The 17550-nt window shown below is 35.9% G+C and overlaps 1 protein-coding gene across 1 annotated transcript; it reads left to right on the top strand.

Annotated features, from left to right (window-relative positions):
• Window positions 1-74: 74 nt before the first annotated feature.
• Window positions 75-16807, top strand: LOC100373214 (SMC5-SMC6 complex localization factor protein 1-like). The gene is made up of 18 exons (XM_002734963.4): window positions 75-152; window positions 3020-3169; window positions 4008-4086; window positions 4752-4992; window positions 5861-6044; window positions 6465-6693; window positions 7124-7308; window positions 7696-7929; window positions 8629-8819; window positions 9546-9722; window positions 9876-10050; window positions 10271-10418; window positions 10656-10822; window positions 11233-11381; window positions 13242-13390; window positions 13811-14017; window positions 14533-14664; window positions 15990-16807. Exons 2-18 carry the CDS (start codon window positions 3020-3022, stop codon window positions 16805-16807), a joined length of 3615 nt encoding a protein of 1204 aa, XP_002735009.1. The 5' UTR covers window positions 75-152.
• The last annotated feature ends 743 nt before the right edge of the window (window positions 16808-17550 follow it).

Here is a 17550-nt window from a genome sequence, read left to right as displayed (position 1 = left end):
AAGTATTCATTTTATAGAATTTTTTAACGACAGACCAAGGCCCTTTCCAAGAATACCCTACTTTCAAATGGAACATTCTAAGAGCGCGAATTTCGAAGCCTCGCACCCGATCACGGTCCCGTACACTACAGTTTGTTCCTGGTTCGTAAGACGTAAGTGAGTTATATATACAATATTACTGAATTATTCGCTGCTAATTCACTGCAATACCACGGGGAGATCACATCGCCAACGGGGCACAGGTCACGCTGTATGCAGTCGTGATCGCGTCGCTCCAATTGTTAGTTTCAGCGCGGTGGATCAACAAAAACAAATACATGGGCTGTATTAGCGGGTTTTAATCATATGATTTAATTTTAAGGCCCGTGAGCTGCGGTTTAATTGTCTCTGGTTCAATTAATGATTTGTATTTTAGTTTTGGTCGAGCCGATTCACATACCGGAAATATCCTTAACACGATTGAGGAATACGTGAAAGATAAACATGTCACTTTCACCCTATCACTGTACGTCCACGATGCATGACATAATGTCGTGAAAGTTACACCAATGTAATATTGCCCAGTCAGGAGTAGTAGATCTGTCACATACTCGGCCACATACTTTACTATTTCACTCGCCAACTGTGAACATTGACACAGCATCAAACAAGCTAAGAAGTTGTGTCATTGTAAACACCTGCTTCCCAGCTCACAGTGGAATCGTTTTGCTGAGCTGCAATTGCTATGTTAGACCACAGGACTGTGGTTCGACTTCCTGTCATGATGAATTTGGCGGGCTGCAATCAATAGTTGGTTGTTTGGTCAATCAAAGTGGTAAAATGGCACACACTATATTTCAAGAGTTCAATTCATGCATCCATTTGTTGAACAAAGGCATTGTTTTGAACAATACAATAGAATATGACATGTTTCATTCTTCTTAGCAGTGGTTTTGTCAAAAAACTCAAAATAGTATAATCAGTGCCTGGACAAAACATCTCCAGTCAAAATTCCCTCAGACACGTGACAAGTAGGATTTGGATCCCCCAAACTTTGCCAGGAATACAACCGAACTCGGCCAGATTTCAACTCGGCCAGGGAAAAAATGCACAACTCGGCCAGTCGCCAACTCCCTTGACTATTTTGTTGTCGATTTCAACAACGCAAGTTTACAAACACACACACACACAAACGCTACTGGTTCTCCGACATGTTGTTGATTTCAACATTGGCTGAACATTGTCGATTTCAGTGACGCAAATTTTCTTTTCAAAGGAAAAACACAGACATTACATCGAATCACAGACATCACATCGGCGACCGTCTATTTTTTTTTACATTTTACTGTGATATGACAAAAGACACAGCGCTGGCTGTTTCGTCACTGAAATCGACAACCCTTTTTTTATTAACAAAGCACGATAGGCATCACTGAAATCGACACCCTTTGACGCCCGTACATTTTTTATATTTTGTTGTGATATGACTCTGACAGTCTGTAATACAGCGCTCGCTGTTGCATCATTGACATCCTTATGCACATATGCTGGCCGAGTACGGTCACTGGCCGTGATCGGTCACTGGCCGAGTAGAAATCTGGCCGAGTTCGGTGGTCACCCTTTGCCAGGACCAATCACGAACGAGAATAGACAATTCATTTTCAGATTAACACCTCTGCATGAATCTTTTGTTTTCTACTGACTTCCTGTTCCAGCTAGTCTTTGAGAATATCACAGTCCCTCTATCCCTGGTCTGGAAATGACTAGCGTTCTTTTGTCTCGAACCGCGGTGCGGGTAAACAAACCGTTCACACCCGGGCCAAGGAAGTCGGACAGATTACAATACCGTCAAAATATTCAGTAAAATTGGTAAATGTACCATCATGCAAAGCGATACCTCATTGTATGACTTCACTTTGACTTCAAAATTATCACTATGAAATTTGGGTTTTTTGAACCCTGATACGCATCACCACCAGCCTACCAACTCATAAACATCCAGTTCCTGCAATGCAAAGAATAATATCGGGAATTATGTTCATTTTCTCATTTTAATAGGGAAAAAACTTGGCGTGCCAACATGCTGACATCACTAAACAAATCTTTTCAAAATGGCGTCGTTCATGTTAACATAGTCGATCGAAAAACCTGCGATATTTCTGATTCTTGGGGGGTTCATAACAATTCAAGTCAACTATACAACAACTAATGAATTTATTCTATGCAAAAGTATATGACAATGCTCCAATATTTGTATATAAATGATTTTTTTTAGCACAGAATTGAGTACATTGTCATTTCAAAACGTTGCCATTTGTATTTACGATCTAAAAAGCATCCATAAAAGTCACTCAATTTAACATTAATAAAATGCGGTGTGACAAATAACAAATCAGCCCACCAATTTTTAATGATATGTTTCGATCATAAAATGTCAAAATCGAAGACAAATATTGGTTTCGCGCCAAGAAGTATGGTAAATAAAATAGTTTATTTCAATCACCCCAAAATCAAAAATGACAAATATCATGGTAAAGGTATGAAAATTTGTTGCGAAAATGTGTCGCTGTTGGTAAAATAGATGAATTAAAGAACTACTCGCCGGCTAAAATATGACCTTATACAGATATCCTGATTAAAAAATTATGTGAAAAAGCATGAATTCTGGAATAAACAACTAAGTTGTAAAAAAATACATAACAATGACGATGTCAAATCACGTACTGATCACGTGACAATGCTTTGCCCATACCCGCAATGCGCCTTTGCCAGGGAAGGAGGCCAATTCACACCTAATACAATGACCGTTTCCAGACCGGGGATAGAGGGACTGTGAGAATATATATGTGATAGAGTTGAGTTTGTTTTTTTCTTTCGTTTTTTTTTACAAATAAGGCAGACAATTGTGTGAATGCCCCATATTAATCTGGCACACACATGGACAAAGGATAATTCTGTCAGACAGATTTTTATTTTCCAGTATTTAATTTATAATCTATAATACCGGTATTATTGTTACACATATTAATTTTTTTTCAAGATGATGAGTTTTACTAAGCCAAGAAGAAAATCAAACAATAAGTACAGAAGCAGTGATTACAAGTTTTTACTCTCCGCCTTTTCAAGTGTAGATAAGGTGCAATTAGCCAAAGATATACTATGGTTAGGAGGAAAATACTATGAAACCTTGGTAAGATTTTCTGCAATTTTCTGGAATGACAGTATACATTTGGTTCTTTATGTTTATGATGATACTGCCGTCTTCCATCCTACTGGTGTTAATCTAATATACTTTTCTTGGGAATATAAATTTATTTTGCTAGCATATTTTAATACTCTTCGTTTGAAAACTTGTCTGTAGTATGGCAGGGTCCATAGCGTTGGGAAAATCCTTTGAAAGTCTTTGGTGGATTTTTTGAGGTCTGGAAAGTCTTTGAGTTGTCTTTAAATTACAGGAAAAATAAAAAAATCTTTGAAAAGTCTTGAAATTTCTTCATACCCCCTAGTTATTAATTTATTTTAGAAAGGCCCATTTTCTCCAGGGAACTACCATATCCTCAGAACTTTGATGAGCTTTGGTGATGATGTTGGCCTAATATTGATCAAAATGTTTTGGAAAAATGCAAGAAAGTTTGGGAAAAGGTCTTGAAAATAATTTGGCTCTCAGTGCTATGGAGCCTGTAAGGGGACTGTAAATATGCCTGTGTGCTGTATTTTTACTAAAAGTATCCTCATCCATTCAGTGTTCTCCTCGGATACAAGTGTACACGTAGATGTCCAAATATGACAAGCAATGCAATTCACATTACCCTATCTGCCATTTCTCTGGCACACTGCCACTGATATTGCTTAACTTAGCACAATGAGTTTTGATGAAAATTAAAACCTCAAGGACAACTTTCAGATTTTTGTATGAGCTTTTTATGAGCATCACACATAATGGGTTACCGGAGTACATCGTTTTGTTTTGCAATTTGATTCAGATTATTTTTTTCAAAGGTTAACTTATTCTTTTTTTCTTTTCCTAGGAATATAAAAATGACTGTACACACATAGTGTCTGGCAAGCCAATCCGAGGTGAAAAATACTTGTGTGGCTGTGCTGCAGGTAAGCACTGTCAATCAAAAGCAATACCAGTTTTCATTTGTACAATGTTGCGTAGTCCATATCTCAGTACTTTTACGCTTTGCGAATACATGTTGTGATAATATCATATCTGCTCTATTAGATATTAGTGCACCTTAAAATACATGATATATTTATGTAAACACAAAATGCTTTTGGATCTCTATGATCATCAGTTATGGCGAAAACGTCAGTTGTTGAAGTTGCATCCTCATAACATAGTATTTATGAATACATGTATGTGAAATATTAGGAATAATTATGAAACATTAAAATTATAATCGTATTCTTTGCTGCTTCATATTGAGTGCTTGTTCAAATTTCATAAAAACTTACCAGTTTATTGTCAACTGATTTAATTTTGTGCTAAATGTTTTTTTGCAAGCTCAAAAGTCGTGACTTTTGCAAAATTTTATAGCTATAAAAATTTCTCTCGAATCCAATGACACATAGTGACTTTTGCAAAGTTTTGTCTTCAATAAAATATTCAAATTGTGAATTTTCCTCGTAGTGAAAAACTGCTTTGGAGAATTGATGGTACAAAGCCAATTCCAAGCATTTTTATAAGGTGATACATTTATTAAAACTAGTACTACTACATGATCTTAGCAATGACTCTGAATCATTACATTTTTACTGCTCTGTAGGCAAATGGGTTGTAACAAAGGATTACATAACAGCAAGTCGTGAAGCTGGTAATTGGCTGGATGTCACGCCATATGAATGGGGATACACAGTCCCAAGGAATTGTCCATGTTCTGTAGAGTTACTGACTGCACCGAAACGATGGCGTGAAAAAAGAGCAGCGACTGGACATGGGCCGTTCCATAATTGGACAGTTATGCTATTTGTACAAAATGTTAATAACAGACCTGCTGTTTACAAAAGGTGAGTTTTGATCTAATTTGTCATGTTAAACCAAAAGGTGTACAAATTATTTTGAAATGTTTTCTTTTTCTTTACATGTATTTCATCATTTGCTGTTATTATTCATGTCACCTTACAAACTATAAATTTTCACCTACTCTAAAAATTCAAACGCCTAATTATTTGGCGAATTTTTGTAATGTATTGACCTCCAAAATTTTGACCTCACCAAAAATTGCTCACTTATTTTTACTCAAAAAATTTGTTTAAAGACATGACTTTCTATAACTATTCTATTTCTGCAACTGTATATAACCCAACTTTTATATTTGTTGAATTTTCACTCTATAAAAAATTTGACTGGCAGAAAATTTATTGTTTTTTTTTTTTGTATTCAAAAAGAATTATTTAAAAGTGGTCGAAATTTTTTTACCGTGTTTTGGATTGCTGTGTGAGATCATTCATATGGTTTTATTGGGGTCTTCATACGTGACGTATTTGATAGTAAGAATTTGCTAGAATTGCGGGAAATTAATATTTGAGAATCTCCCGAGATTTGTTCTTGTTTCCAATTAATGCCAGCAATTTAGAGTTGAGTCTTTGTTTTTGTTGGAATTCAATTTTAAAAATGTTGGCAAATGTAACGCAAACAATTAATTAAAAAATTCAACATTCAAACATGCTGAATATCAATTAAAATTGACATATATTCAATTTAGTAAACATCGTCACATTTCGCACAAATTCACATACCGTAATTCCATGACTCCCAATACATGTTTAGGAAAGACATAGAGTGCAACTTCAACTCCATATGTTATCAACAATATTCAGGTCAATGGAAATCAATTTGCTAACTAATCTATAATAAATTTAAAATTTTTTTCAGGTTATTAGAAGTAGGTGGAGCGACTGTGCTGCCCCCCAGATTAAGATTGAATGATTTGGACAGACTTGCACAATGCCTTACACATGTGTTTGTTGATTTGTCTTATGAGAACAGTATTCATGCATTTCAGCGTAGAGGAGTTGCTTGCCTTTCCCCTGATTACATTGCAGCTGTTTTATGTCAGGTAAGAAGTTGTGAATAACAGAGTACATGTATATCAGTATATACACCACTTTGATTTCACAAGAAAGAAATTTTCGTGAGTCTGTGATAATCATGCTGTGTCGATTCCTACAATGTTGAGAGTCAGTGACTTTTAAAAAAAACTTTGCATCCAATCGTTAAAATGCCTAGAGGTGAAAATCGAGTGTGATTATTTAAGATCTTTTATTCAGGTTGCTCAGAGGCCTAATGGAAGATGAAGAATAGTCGGTTAGCTGGTGCTCACTGGAGCTCAGTTACATTTACAGTCTCCTTAGGGTGTGATACATGTAGAGAAAAAGAAAGTTAGGAAATGTGTTCTAGCCGACTCTGAGATGTAAGCAGAGATGCATTACAGATGTATGAAAATTTAAATCAGTCTCTTTGTGTCATTCCCTTCTAGCATAGCACTCCAGATCCTGCTGCATTCTGTGTAACAACGTACGTACCTCCACCAACTCAGGTCAACTGTACGGCATCACATACTTCGTCATCGTCATCAACATGCTCTAGTAGCCAGAGGAGTACTAGTAGTAGCATCAATACCAGTACTTCCCGTTCTAGTAGTCAGACCACGTCCAGAGGTAGTCAGATATCAAGCTCAATCACAAGCAGCATATCTACTCCTACAGGTAACTGTCATTAGAGGGGTGCAAGTCAGGTCATAGTGACATGTAGTAAGAATCCTATTGAAATCACTGGATCTGCAGAAGTGAATTTATTCTGAATGCCCAGATATGTGCTGTCACAGAGGTGTATGTGATTCAGGTTTTCAGTGAAGACCGATAGTTATACTTTATTTATTTTCTTGGGTAACCATGTATGTCATTGAGCCACTTCTGTCAGTTGGCAAAGTTAATGTCTATATTAGGCTCAAATTTGGTTACTATGACAACCACTAGTAATATATTTTGGGTGAATTTTGACCTTTGATCTCTTTCACAAAGAATTAATATGTATATGTATCCTTGTTTCATATACATCTGTTTTTGCACGCTTCTGTTCCACCTCATATACTAGTTACGCTGGTAACCATGTTTTTATTGTCAATTCTATTTATAGGTAAAGATTTTCTAGAAGTTCCCGCTAAACTACTTAGTGAAGCTGTTCGTAAAGCTATCAGGGAAGAGAAAGAAAAAGAGGCCTTCACTCCTAAGCAGGTCAAGTACAGCGATGGCATGACGAGAGACGTTTTAGAAATAAAAGATAATATAAAAGATATTATATTGCGAGTTAAAAAGCGAAAAGTAAGTGAAACATTTACATTAACCGCATGAAAACCATGTGTCCCTGTTGACTGTTCTTGAAACACATCATAACTTTTCTAAATGCGAAGCTGGCGATGTATGTTAGGACTTTGGTGCTTTGTGGAATTAAATACAAAACACTCTTTATCTTTGAAGGTGGGTTAAATATGGTGTCTGCTGGATAATTCATGTACTGCTATAATCAGGAATAAATCTACAACAAGTTCGTTATGCAAACCATAGCTGCATCTATTTATCAGTTAATTACACAAACTTTTAACAACAACAACATTAAATGAATAGTCATTTTATACGCACACTAAAGTTGTTTCAATAAATCTTGCCAAATCGTTAAATGTATGATTTTGTTTATTTTTAAATTGACAGTCTGAACAGAGTGGGCCTTCATTTGTACCATATTGTTTTGAGATGTTACCACTGTCCCCAAAGATTGGCAAGACCTGTCCAGTACCATTTACATTACCAATGGTAAACACCATAGATGCACTGATAGAAGAGGGCATGTGGTTACCAGCTGTGGGTTGCATGCAGTCTTATATCTCGTCGACGTCATATCCTCCGCCTCAGCTACTACACCAAGTCATGAAAGAAATGATTCAGGTATGGTGTTAGCAGTGAATCTGTGTCTGATCTTGTAATGTTTTTATAACAAGAAATGGATTGGTTTGTAAACTATTGTGCATGTAATTTTGTTACAAGGATGCCTAACATGCTACCATACTCGTCTGACTTAGCGCCCCAAATTATGTGTTTTCGGGTGGGTGCTTAGCTGAGCACCCCTTGAAAAAGTAGGCAAATGACAATTTTAGTTCACATGTCCCAGATCGATCTTTGGTGAAAACAAAATTTCGAAAATTAGTAGCGTTGTCATTGATTTCTACAACACTTTTACAATGAAGAAACAGAAATGGTTACAAAAAATATTCACATTTTATTACAATATTAATTATGTACATGTACCAGCAGAATTTACAAAGTTACACAGTCACAATAATCTTCATCATTATCTTCATTGTTGAATGTGTTCGATCATAATCAAACTCTCGATACAAATCAATTTCTGCCATGGTTTGATCTGCCACAACGTCCTTTGACCTGATAGGTCAAGTCTGTTATAATGGTATGTTGTATCGATGCAATTCTCTGGGAATTCCAAATTGCAGATGTGAATTATCAATGTTGAAATACGATCTGTGATTAGATTGCAAATGGCGCAGTTTTAAGACATGTAGATAATTACCTAGTATCCAGGTTTCACACATTTCACACAATTAATTTTATTCTTTACACAAACTACAGACTGATAATATAGCTATATCACAAGGTGTTTATCACTTGTTGAAGCAGACACTATGTTTACATTGCCCAGCAGTGTCGCCAGCACTGCGTTGTATGTATCTACAGTCCCTGTCTACTACGGCATATAACGAAAGGATGTTAAATATGGTGGTGGTCGGTGGGGAATGGGACTTCGTCAGTGCTATCATAAGGTACGTTTATAGCCATGGGTGTGTGCATGATTCAGATCTATCTCAAGGGTGCTTTGATCATATTCATTGTATGATTTATTATTAAGCATGTTAGTTCTATGTGATCAGATAAACAGTAAAACTCTTAAAAGGTCTCGCTTAATGAGAAAAGTTATTCATAATGTGTTTTTAAAAGTCTGTCTGGTGGTTTCATAACACAACAGGATTAATATATTAATTGACAAATATGATATACTTCTGTATGTGGTAACTAACCAATGGCAAAAGTTCAAATTATTTTCTCTCACTGAAACTGATAATAATGTACATTGACAGAAGTTTAGGTTTTTAAATTATAAATATTTTTGTGATTTTTTAGTCAATACATTCATTTCAATCATTATTCAAAAGCAATTAAAAATGATGTAATCTTTTCATCGCTAGAACTTTCCAATTATTTTCACCTTATGATGCTAACATGTTCGTAAGTTATGTATGAGAAGGACCTTGCTGGACAGCATGGTGGCTAATCAGGTAGACTGGGCAGTCCCATTATTTTGTCTAACTGGAATACTGAACACTAAAAATGGATAAGTAATTCTATGTAAGATAATGTGCCACCAACTACAATTAGTACCAATATAAGTAAGATACCGGTAGTATATCGTGTTACCCGCTGATAATGTGTCATAGAATGCCAAGCAGCCCCAGAACATGTATGCTGTAATCAACTCATCTTTGTTATAGAAATGCCATTGGAATGAAGACAGAAAAAGATGATACCAAAGATTTCGATGATGCCAGTGACGGTGAAAATAAGGATTCAAGCAAGAATGACATTATTTACAACAAAACTAACACCAGGTTGTTATTGAGATACCTAGTGGCTTTATTTGAACAAGATTTCCTTGGAATTCTCGTAAGGTGAGATTGCTTTCTACTTGAGGAGAAAGTGTGTTATTACAATAACTAGCTTGTTTGCTTTGTTTTCAGTTACTTGTACACGTTTTTTAGCCACATGGAATTGTCTTCTTGTCTGTCTCTAACTGATGACTGTACTAAACATTGATTTTGCAGACAAAGGCCACTGAGAGGACCAATTTCTCCGCTGAAGTGCTCCTCAACTAGGCAGTGTATACTCTCCTGTTTATTATGGCCTAGTGGTTACCCAACTGCCATCAGTACGGCCGTCATCACGCTGCTACACTATCTGGTGAAAGCTGTGAAGCTTGCTACTGATGACCAAAACATGGTGAGCTGATTGAATACTTTATTTCTTACTGTGTGTTATGTATGTGTTCTTCATCTGATATGTGAGATTGCAAGTCTAATGTCAGTGTAAAGCATTAAGGTAAATGCATTTGCACGCAGTGTACACAAAACATACCTTATTTGGATATTCAATCTCCTTATATGGTAAATTGCTGCTTTTCTTTATGTAATATTACTCTGATTTATCATTTTATTTGCAGACACAGATATTGAATATGATTCAGAGAATGGTTGCCATTGCAGCTGAGTGTTACCAACAAGTCAACGTAAAACTTGGTTTCAAGAAGATGTCTAGTATTGAAAATGAAAAGGATTTCGCCAATGAAGTGATATCAGCTTTCACTGAAGGTATGAGGATCAAATTTGTTGTTCAATAGATTATTTCCTTGTCCTGATCTAGTTTGGTTGTGTGTTTTGCTATTGTTAACTCTCTGTCTGGCCTAGTGAGTTCTTTTCTTGTTGGGTTTAAGAGGTGTCCGGCAGTCATCCATAAACTACTCTTATATTTAACTATTTGACTAAGGTATGTAGTTTTACATTTACAACTAATGCAATCTACTAACTGCCATTACGTTTTACTCACAGGTGGTCTACTAGATTGCAGTGCCAGCATCAGTTTGTTGTTAGAGACAAGCCAACCATCATGGCTAAGGATGCGACTAGCAGAGTGTCTGTTGAATTCCTATGACAGTAGTTTGGTAAATGTAGATAATAAACCACTACTCAATAAACAACTGTCACTTAGAAGAATTGTAAGTCTAACTATCTTTGCAGATTTTAAAATTTATATCACAACTCACTAAATAGGAATGAAAATGACAAATTTTATCTGACCTTTGTGATTTGAAAATGTTGTACCTGGGACGTACTACACCTTTGATTATAAAGGATCGTCAACTCGATTTGATTATCTATTTTTTTCTCTTATTATTATATGTACTGTATTTATGCCAGTAAAAAATGCATCTCCAATAAAAGGGTCACATAACCAAAAAGTACATAGTTTGATCATTAAAATCTTGCACCTTTTAACGATAGACATACCCTGTCAATTCCCATAAGTGTCCATACTACTAGCTGTATGAGTAAATAACACTTTCCGATTCTCTCAAAGATTATTATGTGTTAGCAATTAATGTTGATGAATTTTCTTGCATTCCAGGTTTCCTGTTATTTCTTCTTATTACCCAAGTTGTGTTGGACAGTATCTGATAGCTGTACTCAGGATAACAGTGAAGACGACGTAGAAAATCAAAAACCCAAATTGAAGAAACCAAAGCCAGCTAAAACTGAGCCATTGAAGACATTGGCGTATGTATGAATATTATGTGTGATTGTTACCTCTCAGTAGTGTGGTAATGCTATTGTCAATGCGAACATTTCAACTTCTATTGCTGCATTGTTGTCAGCTGGCAAAAAATGAAAGGTATATCATGAGCATGTATTCCCTCACTCTATACACAAAAGTTTTTTTGATGTACTAAAAATGCTAAAGAAGCACAATTTTTTTAAATAATGAACATTAAAAATCTATGTTCGCCACTGAGACGAAATAGCCCTAGACAATTTAAGAACACTCTTAAGCTCATGGATCTTACAACTAGAAACAAAATAGTCACCGAGTCTTTTACAATTGAAAAGAAGATTGCACTCATCATGACTTCAAGAGGAAGTTCTAGAATTTCCGTCATGATTCCTAGAACTCCCTGTGAATGTTCTAGCCTTTGTAATTAGTCCCCGTTCGGACGAAGTTCGAAAACGGGGACTTATAATTCGGTCTCCGTCCGGAGTCATATCTCAGAATCCCTTGGACCGATTCCGTTCATTCTTTGCATGTGCCTAGTACTTTATGTGGAACATATGCACATGCAGTGGTTTAGCGATTTGATTCAAAATGGCCGACTGGCAGCCATCTTGATTTTTGAAAATGTTGTATTTTGGACATGCTTTGTCAGTTTTCATTCAAATTTAGTACATAGATCATACATGTTAGGATACATGTCCCCGGCCATTCGTGAGTTCCTGAGTCTGTCCGTCCGTGTGTCCGTCTGTCCGAGCGTCAGTCTATCCAACGTCATATTTCAGAATCCTGTGGATCGATTCTGTTCATTCTTTGCATGTGCCTAGTACCTTATGTGGGACATATGCACATGCAGTGGTTTAGCGATTCGATTCAAAATGGCTGACTGGCAGCCATCTTGTTTTTTGAAAATGTTGTATTTTGGACATGCTTTGTCAGTTGTCATTCAAACTTGGTACATAGATTATACATGTTAGGATACATGTCCATGACGATTTATTTTGCAATTGGATCAAAGATGGTCGACTGGCAGGCATCTTGTTTTTGTTTTTTTATGCGGTATCTTGGACGTGCTCTGTCAGTTTTCATTCAAATTTGGCACATACATGTACTTTATACATGTTAGGATGCATGTCCATGACAATTTGTTTCAAAATCTGGCCAAGGATGGCTGATTGACAGCCATCTGACTTTTTACCCTACTATATTTCCACAATTTATGTACCATTTTCATTTGTATTTGGCACATACATCATACATAACAGTGTGTTTCATAATCAGATCAAAGATGGCTGAATAACGGCTGTTTTTATTTTGGCCATATTACTATGACACGAAACACTTGTTTTGATTTAAATAAACAATCTGTTGTATACGTCACTTGGAACTCAAGTTTCAAGGACACGCTCGCGACAACCCCTCCGCTTTAATGTGACAAGCACAAAGAGAACTTAACGGGGACTGTGTCATTTTCAATGACTTGTTTACTGTAACTCTTGAAAAAGTTGGCCAAGCGCACATTTAGGCAATGCGGCTGCTTGCTAAATCTTTCGGATCGTTTTTCGTGGTATAATTCTGAAATTTTGTAAAATACATTCAGACTTGCACCCTCATGCAATTTATATCTGTAAACCCACACGCTCATGTTGGGTTTTTAATACTAATTGTCAAACCTATAATATGTTAATTTATGCAAAGTACCATCATACTCTCTGACTACGCTCATCGAAGGTAGAGAATCAGAAATGTAATGATTTGTTGTACTTACATGTACTTTTATATAAACGTAATTTCAACGGGCAGCAGCATGATAACTGATGCTTTAACTGATTTATGAACATTCGGTTCTTTTTTCCCTTTTTTTTTTGCAGGAAAGCAAACGTTTGTACAAGTAAAGGTTTTCAGTCAAGATCATTATCACAGACAAGAAAAAGAAAAAGTCTCTTGTCCCCTTGCACAGATGAAAATGAACCTCTTGCTAAGAAAAAACACCTGCAAGTCAACAAGAGAAATTATAAAGGTAAATGTTGACGTAGTTGAGTGCAAGGTTATGAAGGGTCATTGATACATTAAATAACTCCTTCAGATTAGCTTCTTAGGATTGAGACTTATATACATATTAATGATCTAATATGCATAATACTGAGCACCAATGAATGAAACTTGGCACGTCTGTGCTCTTTGACAATCTGTAGGCCTTTTTGGTAGAATTCTGCATACTAATTACCTAATTCGCATCATAATTTGTAACTGTTCCACTGATATCTCAATAACCACTCAACGGCTAGATACTCCAACTTCATATGTATTTATTTTTACATTATATGACACTAGAATTATGAAAAACGTATTTCACGTTAGATCACCCTGATGTAATCTAGTCAGATGGGTAGAATTACACCAGTTCCTTATGAAGTAATAGTGTTCTATTGACTTGCAGGTGAGACACAGCTTCATGTTGCTTGTATTAAAAACAACCTAGCTAAAGTGAAAGAGCTGTTAGCATGTCCTGGTATTGACATCAATGCACCGGACAATGCCGGATGGACACCATTACACGAAGCCTGTAACCACGGCAATATTTCTATTGTAAAGGAATTGTTGAGATTTAAACCCGCTCAAACCATCACGTCATTCTTCACAAAAGGTAAAAACTGTAGACTGCTTTATTTTTATACAATTGAATAAAATGAAATGGAATTGCATCTTCCATTGATATTCAACATCTTTCCCAGTATTACATCGATGTCGCCAGTTGATGTTCATTTCACTCACCATGGTCACGTAACTATTCTGAAACATGCATAGAAAGCCAAACAGCAACATAGCTGGCAATATTGCTGTTTTGCTGTTTGAAACCAATATAGTGGTGAGAGTAATAATCCTAATAAGCATTGTGGTAGTTCTATAGCGCTTCTCAATTCACAAAAGTAGGTTTTCCTCTATGCGCAGAAAGACCAAGATGTACTTAAAGCTATCATAATATAAAAAGGGTTGACTTCTCACAGGTACTGCAACAACTCTGTTCTGTGTCATGTGTTATATTTTTAGTTATTTTTGTCAAAACTCAAAACTTTGGCGTACATACAAATATATCACCTGTGCACACTCCCAGTTTGTGTGTGTGATAAGTAATGTTACGTTGATGTGATTTCTTGCTAGGTACCAAGTCTGGTAAAAACAACAAAGGTGGTCTTGACTTGCTGGCATCACCAGACTGTGGCACTACAGTTTTACATGATGCTATATTTAATGGACATATTCAGATTGCTAGGTTGATTGTCAAGGCTGGAGGTGAGTCACAGTGGTGCTATAATAAATGTGACTACCCCGGTAGTTTACCAATATTTACTATCCGGGAGCAGCCATCTTGTATCCGCACTGTACCTAAAAACCTAAAAAATGAAATGAAAAATTCAGATTCCTACAAAACAGTGAAAAACCATAAACTTTTACAGGCAAATGATGCTAGCGTTAAGTCATCCCCAAACAAACGACATTCAGTATTGTTGCATCGATAAAATACTATCATAGGAACATCTCATTAGACACAGAACCGAGAACATTTTCTAGGGTATTTGAAACCAAAATTGTCATTCAACTCAGGAGCCAATCAGCAGCAGTGATTCAGTTGAGAGGTTTCTTTTTTACTGTTTTGTAGGAATCTTAATTTGGGGTATTCAAGATGGCTGCCCCCATGTAGTAAACATCCGTAACCCGTGAATTGTGTTTCAAGGTTCACTGTGGCTACATGTGATCAATGAGGTTCCCATATGACACATACCAACATAAATGCATGTGTGTCTAATGTAATGTTATTTACACAAAATGTCAATGCACATGGCCTAACAATAACTATTTATTGAAGGACTTCATTCTCAGAACCACTCACCTGATATATCTGATTTGGTTTGTAGAATATTTAGGTATAACTTTATGTATCTCATGGTAAATCACATGGTTTGGTCCCTATTTGAATCAGCTACATATCAGACATTTCCTGTCACTGTGGAAGCCCCAAATCTACCACCATATACTTACTTGCTGATTTGATCTGAAATCTGGCTTGCAGTATCTACCATAGATTTGGGTTGAGAAGGTCATGATGATTGGTTTAAAAAATTAAGCAAAATTTGTTTTTCGTTTTTTTATTAAACCAAAGATTACCAGACAAAAGTACATACAAGAAAATTATTCTGCATTTAACTTTAGCTTTTTAAGTTTTAACTATGTATTTTTGAATACCGATTTTATGGATACTTTCTGCAATACATTTGTTAATATTCTTTGTCTGCTCAATAAGTAAGACAAACTTGGTGTATATTTTCCTTGCATCTTTGTTTTTCAGATCAATAACTGTTCATTTCAAACAGGACATACTCTGTAAACAAATGCTAAAACATGATAGATATGTTAGTAAATATTTGTAGGAAAAATATATTATATAAATATTACAATACTTTAAAGTATGCCACTTTTGTTTATATAAAGTGCTTGTTCTTTTTGTACATTTCGTCTCCCATAATATAAATTTGATATGCCTAACTGAATACTTTTGTTTCTTTGTGTTGTGGTCCTGCAGTTGTGGGCATTGAATAAATGTATATAATTCATTGTAGGTAAACCAGTACTGATGGCAAGGAATAAAGCAGGGTACTCCCCACTTGACTGTGCATTATCACATGAGATGAAAGAGGTGCTACAACTCAATAAGCAATCTGATATGGACACCAGTAGCCAAGACAGCACCAGTATAACCACTGACAGTTCACAAGATTCATGTCCAACCGATAGCGAGTTCCAGTCTGTCGTAGCTGAAGAACTTCCTTCATGTGATTATGCGCAGATCTTGAAACCGTTTGGTGGTAAAGTGTGGAGCTGTTCTACACAGAAATGTGATCTGTATGCATTGATAGTGTACCATTTATTGAAGTCTTACCTCCGTGTATCAGATTTAAACTTACTGCATCTCGAGCTTGAACGATCCAAGTCTGGGGAATTGTTGATGCCGTTATCTAGTCTTCTTGATCCTGAAATATCTAGTCCTCCATCAGATACTACTCAAGAGTCAATCCAATGCAATTTACTGCCATTACTCTCCAGCCAGATTACTAATGTGACAGCCAGCCAAAGCAGTACATCTTCAAGTCAAGAAAGTTGTCTGTCATCCGCTCATAAAAGAAAACCTACCATAAGCGAGCGACCTGTTGTAATTCTCAGTGATCTTAATTCAAATTCAATAAAGGCACCGTACTTTATGGGATGTGATGAAAAAGCTATCGCTGAAGACTTGGTTTATTTCTCACAGTTAGGAACGTTTGTTCAGAAATTTAGCGATCACTTAAAAATTATTGGTCCAGGAGAAAATCTTAGCGGAAAATGTAATAGAATTGTCTCTGACATGGAAGTACTGGCTTCCATGACTGGCTCATTATAACAAAAGGTGATGTTCTTAAATTGGCTCTGGATATCATGAATAGAAAAAACTGGCTTTTATTTTAAAGCAAATCTCTGTAAACAAAATGTAAATGTACATCTTTTTATCACAGACATTCCTCTCCTCCTAGTTTTTTTTTTGCTTCTGTCAGGAATGATTTTAAGATTAAATGTGTACACACCATTAACCTAATTGCTTTTAGTTTTAGTTGTGTTTTTAATGTACAATACATTTTTATTCTGGGTTCAGTACTGTCATAATAAGACAATTTTCCCACATAGAACACACACCTATCAAAATGTGGAGGAAACAAATTATGCACACTTTTTTGTTTTTGTTAATAATACATAATTGTTCACTGAAGCTTGAATGGATTATTATTTATGTTGTAGTTTTTCATTTTGTCCTTGTGTTGTTTTATGTATATAAAGCGTTTATGCACATTATACCACGTCAGCACTTTGCATGTACTTTATTCCCTATCACAAGATTGTTTGGTGGAGTGGTATTACCACTGGGGGGGGGGGGTACTTCCAATTTTTGTAGTAGTGTTAGTCACTCAAGTTCTTTTTTTCAATGACTGGTGTGGTCATGTTGACAAGTACCATTCACTTGTAAATCTGGGCAACACTCAATTATGCATTACTTAAACTTGTTGCTTTTTTCGGAAAACTTAATTGTAGAAAAAATGAACAATTTAAGTTTCTATAAATTTTGTAGGAGTTTGAGCTGGAAAACGTACA

This window comes from Saccoglossus kowalevskii, chromosome 16 (genome assembly GCF_978046115.1).
Source record: "Saccoglossus kowalevskii chromosome 16, keSacKowa6.1, whole genome shotgun sequence".
Classification (NCBI taxonomy): Eukaryota; Metazoa; Hemichordata; class Enteropneusta; family Harrimaniidae; genus Saccoglossus; species Saccoglossus kowalevskii.
Note: the sequence above shows the minus strand (reverse complement) of the source record. Positions and strands in the feature narration are given on the sequence as shown.

What these genes read in the sequence shown, in the direction of transcription:
- LOC100373214 (XM_002734963.4), top strand. Translation starts at nt 3,020, where the DNA reads ATGATGAGTTTTACTAAGCCAAGAAGAAAATCAAACAATAAGTACAGA. An exon ending in TTGCAGCTGTTTTATGTCAG is followed by an intron (nt 6,045 to 6,464) that starts GTAAGAAGTTGT and finishes ATTCCCTTCTAG; the next exon opens with CATAGCACTCCAGATCCTGC. An exon ending in TGCGAGTTAAAAAGCGAAAA is followed by an intron (nt 7,309 to 7,695) that starts GTAAGTGAAACA and finishes TTAAATTGACAG; the next exon opens with TCTGAACAGAGTGGGCCTTC.